The sequence below is a fragment of the Triticum dicoccoides genome, chromosome 7A (genome assembly GCF_002162155.2).
Source record: "Triticum dicoccoides isolate Atlit2015 ecotype Zavitan chromosome 7A, WEW_v2.0, whole genome shotgun sequence".
In the NCBI taxonomy this organism is placed as follows: Eukaryota; Viridiplantae; Streptophyta; class Magnoliopsida; order Poales; family Poaceae; genus Triticum; species Triticum dicoccoides.
In genome coordinates this window covers 672,356,331-672,367,570 of record NC_041392.1, presented here as the reverse complement: position 1 = coordinate 672,367,570, position 11,240 = coordinate 672,356,331, and the positions used below count along the sequence as shown (strand labels likewise).

Here is an 11,240-nt window from a genome sequence, read left to right as displayed (position 1 = left end):
ATGCACTGGTTTAGTGGAGTTAGCTTCGGTAGTAGTTAAATCATGGCCGCACCTACGTGTTCATGGATCAGTATATATGTACACTTTGATTGACTGAAGTGCAATTCTAGTCTATTTCGTGTCCTTCCCCCTCACAGTTTCTATGTACTAGTTGCTCACTTCATCACCGAGTTATAGCTCAGGATACGTTGGACATTGACATTCATGCATAGGGCTGGTACTTGTTTTAGGCGTAGATCGGTGTAACACCCCAGTATCACGCTACAGTAACCCGCAAAAAAATCATGCTACAGTAATCTCCCCTTTAATGATGCCATGTCATCATGTTTAGCAAGCTTAAGTGCCACTTGATAAAAAAAATCAGTTAAATTGAAATTTGTATTGCAAGTCAAATATTTATTTCTTCAAACAGTAAAACTAAAATGTTTGCTTTATTCTATAAATTCTCCTGATCATTTTCATGATGGAACCAACTTTATTTGACTCACAGATAAATCCCTAGGAAATTATAAAGTGATCCAACATCAACTAAAATAGCCTTTTTCAAAATATACAAATGTTTAAGTATTTACAAAACACTTGAAATCTTTTGTGCTAGCTCAAAACATTGCCTACTATTTATGTGACAAGTTTCATATTGAACAAAATTCAAATTGGTATTTATTTTTTAAATGCAAAACAATAAAGAAAATAGAAAAACAAGAAATAAAAAAGAGAAAGGCTATTGTGCACTGGACCTAAGTGCACAATGCACTCGGCCCAGCCCAACCTGGGTCTCCTCCCACTACCCGTTACAGTGGGAGGCAGGGGGGCCGTGGCGGCCTTCCGTCGGCCAAGGCCACGCGTCGTCCATCCCCGCCGCCGCCGACGCCTACAAGCTGGCTCCTCCCGCAACCCTTCACCCCCCCCCCCTTCTCTCTCTCTGGTCCAAGCTCTCCCGAGCCGTCGCCGCGATCCCGCCGCCGCCCCGGCCTCCCCGAGAGCATCCCCGACCCTCCTCTCGGTGAGCCTAAGGGTTAGGAATCGTGTACCAACTAGATATACGAAGTGATGTCGATTAGATTGTCTCGGGTAGAGTAGTGGCATGATTCAATGAGCTATAGTATGCGTGTCTGGTGCTACAACTCTATTATTTGCAACCGGTCACTTTGATACTAGAAGTTGCGGTATACACTGAAGTGATGCAAAAACTTGACTTGAGCGTGCAAATACAGTGCTTGTCTCATTTGTATACGGAGTATGCGCTTACTAGGTGTGTGGACCCCGCTGTCAGCGGCTCGACCAAGGAGAAGGGGCATGTGGCCTGATTTTTCCAAAAATATTCTAGGAATATTGTCTTTTAAAAAAAGGTCTATGTGGACGTGGCATTTTTCAACTCATTGACCAGCCGGTCCCGCCTGTCACAAACTGACAGCAAAATAGTGGAGCGCCCAGGTTTCGAACCAGCAAACCACGTGCCAAAACTGATGCTCGTCTAAGCACTACGATTCACATTTTCTACTGACTATTGTGGATAACACGGCTATATGTATTTATCGAGTACACGTGTGGAGTTTAAATGGGCTGCAAATATTGCAGCCCATTCTGCAAGAAGTATTTTCTAAAATATTTGTAAAACGAGAGTAAAAAACTTATATATTGAAATATTTATGAGCTATAAATATTATACAAAAAACGATGATTAGCAAATATATGGCCGTGTACTGTATTAAATTAATATAATTAATAGTGATATTTGTGTGTTATAAATTTCAATAATACAAACATTTTAATAATTCTATAATTAACAGCATGAATTATAAATATGCGTATATTTATTGAAATGTTTTAATAATTGAAATAATATTTTAGTTGTATTTTATAAGATATTTGTATTGCTCCAAATTATACAAAAAATATAATTCATCGAGTTAATTATATAATTATCTATATGGTTGCATTATTGAAATTTATAACACGCAAATCAGTATTAACTAGTTATTTTTTATATAATACACGGGTGTATATTTTACTGTTTTTATTACTAATCATCGTTTGTTTGTATAATATTTTTATATAATACACGAAGGTATATTTTATATACTTATGTTTTACTAATATCTTTTTAAATAATAGTTAGTGCAATATGGGCGGCAATATTTGCAGCCCATTTAAGCTCCACCTACGTACTTATTAAATACATATACTGTTATCCACTTTTGTAATTCGAAAATGTAAGACGGAGCGGTTTGATCAGCATGTGGGTATATTTTGACAGGCGGACCTGCTGGTCACAGGGGTGAAGAATGCCACGTCCACGTGAACTTTTCTCGTAAAAAAAATATTCCGAAGTATTTTTTTTGTGAAAATGAGGCCACACGCTCACTCTCCTTAGTCCAGTCACTGACAGTAGGGTCCACATGTCTAGTCAGCGTAGATTTCGTATGCAAACGAGATAAGCACTGTATTTACACGTCCGAGCCAAGTTTCTGCACCACTTTAATATACGTCACAACTTCTAGCACCAAAGTGATCGTTTGCGCCAAGTTGTAGCACCACCAGTGTAATTGACTCTTTTATTTACTCAAAATGAAGCATCAAATGGACACCAGATGGTTCAGTCTTTCGTAGATTTGAAGATGATATGCTGGCTCAGTCTTTCGTAGATGCGCATAGAGGTAGGGTGTGCGTGTTTGCTTTCATAAAGGTGAGTGTATGCGTGTGTATATGAGTGTCTGCGTCTGTGATGTGTTAAAAAACAATGAGCACACACCCAGCCTCTACATAACTGGATGCACACAGTCAACACCAACCCATATAAAAAATATCCGCAAATAGCAAGGTCATATAGGACCAAAAGTATGCCTAAGCGAGAAAAAAGAAAACCGTGAAGTATCAAATCCGATAAACTACAAAAATGATCATATCCGCATCAACCATCTCATGACACCATAAGGACAACGAGGTTCTTCAACAACGACACTTTCAGAAAGAAAACGACACTCGAGCATTGTCACTGGATCCGACCATCAAAGAACAGAATCAAAGTATTGACCCTGAAAAACTAGTTCGAGCATATCCGATCAATGTCTTGGACAAAGTATTGACTCTTGTTGATAAAAGCAAGAGAGACGATAAAAGCGAGAGAGACTCGCCTTGATTTTCGCTAAACTTCATGTCTGAACTTTGCCGTTTGGTAGTACAGCATCTCACTAGACAGTATGCAAGTGAAAGCCTCAGGCCTCCTCAGCGGTCAGCACAGCGCCGACAACAGATCCGTCCGATCGCCAGCCCCCACGCCCTCGCAGCTTCTACGATGCCGCCGTCGACGGTTGCCCACGAGGCCACCATCTTTTTGGATGGATCAAGGAAATATCGGACCAGGACTGAACCATTCATCATCTTCTGCTCACTAAAAAACAATTATCTTCCTATTCCAAAAAACTTAAACTTCACTCACCATGCAACCAGACGCCATTGTTGACCAATCTCTAAGAAATGCTTTGAATAACAAGGTAGATCTGAACCTACGTCATGCAGCATCTTCTCACAGAACACAAGCGTGGGCGCTACGGATTTGCTTCTTCTCACAGCTTCCGCCATGGCACGCCGCTCATAAATATGCACCGCCGGCCGCCCCTCCGCTCCTCAGCACCACAAACACATCGGCAGGGAGGAAACCCACCGAGTACACTGTACACAGATCCAATGGATATGGAGTCGTCGGTGGCGGTGGTGGCGGTGCCGTTCCCGATGCAGGGCCACCTCAACCAGCTGCTGCACCTGTCGCTGCAGCTCGCGTCGGAGCCTCACGGGCAGGACCTGGACCTGCACTACGCGGCGCCCGCGGCGCACGTCCGCCAGGCGCGCGCGCGCGTGCACGGCTGGGACGAATCGGCGCTCCGCTCCGTCCACTTCCACGAGCTCGACATCCCCGCGTTCGCCGCCCCGCCGCCCGACCCGGACGCCGCCTCGCCCTTCCCCACCCACATCATGCCCATGTTCGAGGCCTACGTCGCCGGCGCGGCCGCCCCGCTCGCGGCGCTCCTCCGGGACCTCTCCGCGTCCCGCCGCCGCGTCGTCGTCCTGCACGACGTCCTCAACGCCTTCGCCGCCGTCGAGGCGGAGCGGCTGCCCAACGGCAACGGGGAGTCCTTCGGGCTCTACTGCGGCGCCGTGTCGTACATGGTCGGCATGGTGGACGCCGGGCACCGCCTCCTGCGGGACTGCGGCCTCGAGTACGCGCCCATGGACAGGTATGTGTCTAGGGAGTTCATGGAGTGCGCCAAGAGGCAGTCCAGCTTGGCGCGGTCGGTCTCGCGCGGCGGCGGCATGGTCGCCAACACGTGCCGCGCGCTCGAGGGCGACTTCGTCGACGCCTTCGCCGAGACCCTCGCTGCCGTTGGACAGAGGATCTTCGCCGTCGGGCCGTTGAATCCTCTGCTGGAGCCGGGCCAGATCGACGCGAAGCAGGGGCGGCACGAGTGCCTGGACTGGCTCGACAAGCAGCCGGCGGCGTCGGTGCTCTACGTGTCGCTCGGCTCGACGTCCTCGTTCCGAGGGTCGCAGGTCGCGGAGCTCGCCGCGGCGCTGAAGGGCAGCAAGCAGCGCTTCATCTGGGTGCTGCGCGACGCCGACCGCGGCAGCGTGTCCACGGACGACGCCGACAGCCGTCGGCACGCGAGACTGGCATCCGAGTTCGCTGAGCAGACCAGGGGCACGGGGCTGGTGATCACCGGGTGGGCGCCGCAGCTGGAGATCCTGGCGCACCCGGCCACGGCGGCGTTCATGAGCCACTGCGGCTGGAACTCGACCGTGGAGAGCATGAGCCACGGCAAGCCGATCCTCGCGTGGCCCATGCACTCCGACCAGCCGTGGGACGCGCAGTTCGTCGAGAAATACCTCGGGGCCGGCCTCCTGGTGAGGCCGTGGGAGAAGCACGGCGAGGTGACGCCGGCGGCGATCATACAGCAGGCGATTGAAACGGTGATGGTCGGCGAGGAAGGGCTCGCGATGAGGCGGCGCGCCATGGCGCTCGGGGAGGCCGTTCGCGCCTGCGCGGCTGCAGGCGGCTCATCGCGCAAGGATTTGCAGGATTTCGTTGCTCACCTCACTAGGTGATACTGTATCGTGTGTCTTTTTCTCTTTCTTTTTTCTTTTTCTTTCTTTTTGATAAAACTTGCTCACCTAACTTAGGTGATACGAGTGTAATAAAGAAAACAAATACTCCCTGAGTCTCAAATTAATTGTCGCTGATTTACTACTTCCTCTTTCTAGGTGATACGAGTGTAATAAAGAAAACAAATACTCCCTACATCTCAAATTAATTGTAGCTGATTTAGTACTTCCTCTTTCCTGAAATATAAGGCAAAATAGACTTTGCATGATCTTTGATGTATAAAATGTTTTATTTAGAGCATTTATTATTATTAGAAAAGAAATGGAAATTATTGTGAAAACTAATGATTAGAATAGCGGCAGATAACAAGGATCCACATAAAAAAGTTGTGTAGCTTAATAACATCATACAGACATGCATCATTAACCACTGAGATTGTAGAGCGGGTACTAGTATCGTGGATTGGTGCATTTCAATTAAAACCCCACGTGGCAAAGCCTTGCGTTAAAATAATACTTGGCGTAGTTATTTTGCTTAAATCATTTTTAGAGTTTTGTATTTTAGGAATGGTATGAAGAATATACAAAGCCCATGAAAGAAAGATCAATGACTCATATAAATTACTTAATGAAAAATGTTCTGAATTTTGACCGCAAATATATATATATATATCAAAGTATATTTGTTCTGGGAATATATATCAAAGTATTTGAATAAGCATATATAAATGGCATCACCATATTTATCTTTCGAAATAATTTTATTTCATATATCTGTACACTAATTTTATAGACATATAGTAAGTGAAAATCATTGTCAAAATTGTGCAATAAAGACAAAAAAGTCGACCGGTGCCTTATATTTTAGGAGGGAGTGAGTACTAAATTAGTACAAATTTTATAGTAAATCAGCAACATTTATTTTGAGACGGACGGGGTATAATTATAATTTCTATAGCACACAACCATCTCAACCTCTCATTATGTGTCATGGGCTATGGGCCTATAGGAAGTAGTAAAGCTGTTGTGGAGCACGGGTTGCCCCTCCGTTTCGTGGAGGAGCGCTTTACTACTTCCTCCAACACCGAGCTTGAGTACGACATCATATGTGGCAAAGCGATTAAGCAAGAGATAAATTTTATTATATTTAAAAACTCGCAGTATACATCTTACATCAATTTTTCATGCATCTTCTCAACCTGTTGGTGTTAGTTTTTTTTTTGTTGAGAAAAACCTGTTGGTGTTAGCTGCTTCTGGGGAGGTCCATGGCGACCCATTGCCACTCCTGTGAAGTGGTGCCTACAGCGCGCCCTCTGTTGGCCGTTTCTACGCTCGGCTTAGGAACAGATTCGTTCCCGAAAAAACACACAAGGAAAATCGGCAGAACGAGGTATCGATGTCAGGCCACACTCACCTGTAATTCCTTAGTTTAACCACTACAGCTTAGAGCGCTAGTGAACAAAAATTAACGCAGACTGCATTAGAACTAATGCAACCACGCTATTTATTACTCACCATTTACTATACCACTAATATTTTTGAGTTATTTGAAAATTATTTAGAAAATATCAAATTTTCTAATAAGAAAACAGTTCGTTAAATTTTGAAAACAGTTCCCGAATTTCTAGAAAGTCCATCAATTTGTTAAAAAGTTCATCGGATATGATAAAAGTTCACTGATTTTGGAAAAAACTTTATCAAATTTGAAAAAAGTCCAGCAATTTTAAAAAAAGTTCATTCTATTTGAAATAGGCCATCGATTTTGAAAAAAGTTCATCGAATTTGAAAAATAGTTCATCGGATTTGAAAAAAGTTCACTGATTTTGGAAAAAACTTTATCAAATTTGAAAAAAAGTCCAGCAATTTAAAAAAAAGTTCACCGGTTTTGTAGAAAAGTTCGTCCATATGAGAAAAAAGTTCATCGGATTTGAAAAAAGTTCACAGGTTTTGAGAAAGTTCGTCGATGTTCAAAAAAGATCTTGATTTTGAATAAAAAGTTCATCAATTTTGAAAAAAAATTCACCAAAGTTGAAAAAAGTTCACCGATTTGAAAAAAATTCATCCAATTTGAATTAGTTTGTGCATAAAAAGTAAAGAAAGAAGAAAAAATGTGAAAAAAGAAACAGAAAAAACTAAAACGAAAAATAGGTCTAGAAAAAACACACAACAAGAAAGAAAAACGCTTGACAAAGTATAAAAGATGAAAAGGAAGGGAATTTGCCACGATGGGTTGTCTTTCCCGGTTGGTTGATGCGAGTTGAACTTACACCGAATCTCTTTAGCACTCATTTTTGCATATTAGGCCGGAATAAAAAGGTGTGAGATGGGCCGGCCCAACGCGGGAGCGCTACAGGCGTCCATTAGCGAAAATGCCCTATGACTGACGCCTGCAGCGTCAAATAGGGTTTGCCGACACTACCGGCCTATTCTTCGATGAAGCCTTTGTTTTTTAGGGGGTAAAGCCACTTTATTCAAACTCCACAGAGAGTGGGATACAAGTTTGGTCATGCGGCTGGCCAAGCCACACATGACGCCCCTGAGCTAAAGACAAAGCAAATTTAGCTAACTTATGAGCTTCGAAATTACACTGACGACTTTTAAAAGTAAAGGCATAAGAGAGTGGTGACGATCGAGAGATGATTTTAGTGATGATGGCTAGGTCCTTGGTTTCCTTTGGCAATGTCCCCAATCACCTGCTTGCAATCAGACGCCACAACGAAGCGTTGCATATTGAGATCATCTGCCAAGGCAATGGCCTCACGACATGCCATCACCTCAAGTGTGGCTGGATCCCAAATTCCTGGAATGACTAGGGCCGAGCTGCCCAAAAACATGCCCTGGCGATCCCTGTATACGGCTATAGCCATTCCTCCTCTACGGGTGCGCACTCCGGCGTCAACATGAATTTTGGCATAGTTTGCTGGAGGTGCCCTCAGCCTCTGGGTTGATGTACTTGTACTCACCGTAGCAGCCCGTGTAGCAGCCCGTGTAGGATTGGAGGCACGAATAGCTTCCAAATCTGCAATAAACCGACTAATGAACAATTGTATTGCATGTGGTGTTTGGAATATAGCCTCATGAATGGCCTTTCGTCGAGATGTCCATATCGCCCATAGGGTCACCACCATTAAGACAAATTTCTCATGCGATAAGGAATCAAGAAGTCTGAAGAGCCAGTTCTTTGCTCTTGTTTCTGTGGAAGCTGCCAAAGTGCAACTCAGTTCCTCGTCAACCAATGCCCAAGTTCATCTGGATACTGTATATTCTAGGAGGGAATGCCGCCATGAATCCTGAGCCCCACAGAAGCTGCAGGTACTTGTTGTCGACATATGACGGTGTGCTCTGACATCCTCAGTAGGTAAAGATTGCTTTGACAACCTCCATAAGAACATATGCACTTTAGATGGGACCGCCATCTACCACAAAGCTTTTCACGATCCTTCATCGGCGCGGGTGCTTGATGATCCCGCTGATCCTTCAAGCCACGCTTCTCTTCTCTGCCTCGTCGCAACGAGCATATTGTAGGCCGAGCGTACTGAGAATTGGCCATTTTGGTCATGTGCCCAACTCCAAAAATCATGCATCACTAGTAGAAAACAGGGCTTTGGTCCAGGCCGGGTCAGCCCATTAGTCCCACTTCAGTCTAGAACCGGGACCAATGTGGGCATGAGTCGGGCAAGCAGCAAGATAGGTGACCGTGCCATCGGTGCGCTCTTTGGGACGAACAATACCACTGCAGCTGCGAGTGTGTGGACGCCGCGGGGGAGCAAACACCGTGGCCGACGGGATGTCCGGAGCAGGTGAGGCCGGTCCAGGGGACTCCGGCGAAGAAGGACCGGGTGACGTCGGGCCGGGCGACGGCGGACCAGGCGACACTAGACCAGGCGATGTAGGCCCCGGCGGCGTGTGAGCCGCTGTAGACCCAGGCGAAGTAGGCACCAAGGACGCCCGCACGGATGGCGAGGGCGACGATGGAGGGGAGTCCGGGCGAGGAGGTGGCGACAAAGACTGCTCAGAGGAGGCTGTCGCAGGCTCTGGCCCGGTCGCAATAGCCAACGTGGGCTCTGGCCCAGGCGCGGTTGGAGACAGGGCGCCCGGTGTGGGGTCGAGGACGGGAGGCGGTGCATGCACCGGCCGATCGACGTGCACCACAGGAGACGTAGCGGGTCCGTCAGGGAGGAGCTCCAGGCGAGCTCCACGTCCAATTCCTGCACCATGATTAGGTAACAACACAGGCAAATATGCAACATCTTCAAATTGGCCAGGCATAAGAGGCATGGCAGAAAAGGGGAAGACGGTCTCATAAAAAACAACATCCCGAGATATGTAGACTCGATTGGTTGGGACATGGAGACACTTGTAGCCTTTATGGAGAGAACTATACCCTAAGAACACACTTTTTGGAGCGAAACTCAAGTTTGCGATCATTTTAAGGACGAAGATGAGGCCAGCAGGCACACCCGAACACCTTAAAAAAGGTATAGTCAGGAGTTTCACCTAAGAGAAGCTCAATCGGAGTCTTCATATTAAGAACACACGTAGGTAATCTGTTAATGAGAAAACACGCGCTAGCAAAAGCATCACTCCAAAAACGAAAGGGTACATAAGCATGAGCAAGAAGTGTGAGACCGGTTTCAACTATATGGCGATGTTTGCGCTCAACAGTGCCATTCTGCTGATGTGTATGCGGGCATGATAAACGATGAGAGATCCCGAGCTTATTAAAGAAGGTGTTGAGGTTGCGATATTCGCCCCCCCCCCAATCTGATTGAACATGGATAATTTTATGCTTGAGTAGACGTTCAACATGCAATTGAAACTGTATGAATATATCAAACACATCAGATTTGCGCTTAAAAAGATAAAGCCAAGTGAAGCGACTATAGGCATCAACAAAACTGACATAATAGTTGTGACCACTAACAGATGTTTGTGCCGGACCCCACACATCAGAAAACGCAATTTCAAGAGGGTTCTTTACTTCTCTAGTAGATGAAACAAAAGGTAGCTGATGACTCTTGCCTTGCTGACAGACATCACAGACGGACATCTCTTTATTGCTAGACACTAATGGCAGCTCATGACGGTGGATAATGTGGCGAATGATGGGTGTGGCGGGGTGACCAAAGCGAGAGTGCCACTGGGAAGGGGACACACGAACACCGCTGAAGAGGCATGGGGCGGATGGATCCTTCAAAAGGTACAAGCCTTGGCTCAAGCGGCCACTAAGAAGAACGTCTCGGGTTGTTCGATCCTTAACAAAAAGATTAAAAGGATGAAATTCACATAGGACATGATTATCAAGGGTGAGCTTAGGAACAGATAAAAGATTACGTGTTACCGAGGGTACCCGTAAAACATTACGAAGATGGAGCTGCCTAGAGGGATGACTAGTTAAAAGAGATGCTTGGTCAATATGAGAGATGGGCATACCTGCACCATTGGCGGTGTGAACCTGATTGTGCCCGTAGTAGGGCTGGTAGGTGGAGAGTTTGTTGAGCTCGTTCGTCATGTGATCCGTAGCGCCGGTGTCCATATACCAGGCTGGATCAACAGGGTAGGATGGTGTGTATCCCTGCTCGACGCGCGGGTCCTTGCCCTTGGCGGCGATGTGGGCAGACGGGGCGACAGCGATGTGGGCAGCCGGGACGGCGGCGGGAGGACCAAATTCTGCCATGGCAAACTGGCGCTCGTTGCCCTTGTCGTCGATGCCGATGCCAAGGAAGCTCCTCTGAAAGCAGCGGTGACACTTGGAGGCGACATGGCGTTCACGACCACATAGCTGGCACATCACCCTAGTGTTAGGGCCCCCACCCAGGGTCGATGTAGGGGGCGGGGCTGTCTTGCCAGGTGACGGGGCAGGTGGGCGCTGGCCACGAGAGGCCCAGAAGGCTGCCGGCTGGGCGGTGATGGTGGCGGGGGAGCGACGAGCCTCGACGCGTTGCTCGGTGAAGAGGAGGCATGAGTAGAGCTCGTGAGGAGGCATCGTTGGCTTGGCGTTATGGACGGCCTCGGCGAGATTGTCGTAGTCGGCGTCGAGGCCTTTGATGACGAAGCCGGCGAACTCGTCATCGCTAAGTAGACGACCAATAGAGGTGAGCGTGTCCGCCAGTACCTTCATCTTGTTGAAGTAGTTCCGGCGA

The 11,240-nt window shown here is 46.9% G+C and overlaps 1 protein-coding gene across 1 annotated transcript; it reads left to right on the top strand.

The window, feature by feature from the left end:
• Positions 1-3,439: 3,439 nt before the first annotated feature.
• LOC119327977 (putative cis-zeatin O-glucosyltransferase) lies at positions 3,440-5,242 on the top strand. Its single transcript, XM_037601028.1, has one exon. The coding sequence runs from the start codon at positions 3,514-3,516 to the stop codon at positions 5,098-5,100; it is 1,587 nt and encodes a 528-aa protein (XP_037456925.1). The 5' UTR covers positions 3,440-3,513; the 3' UTR covers positions 5,101-5,242.
• The last annotated feature ends 5,998 nt before the right edge of the window (positions 5,243-11,240 follow it).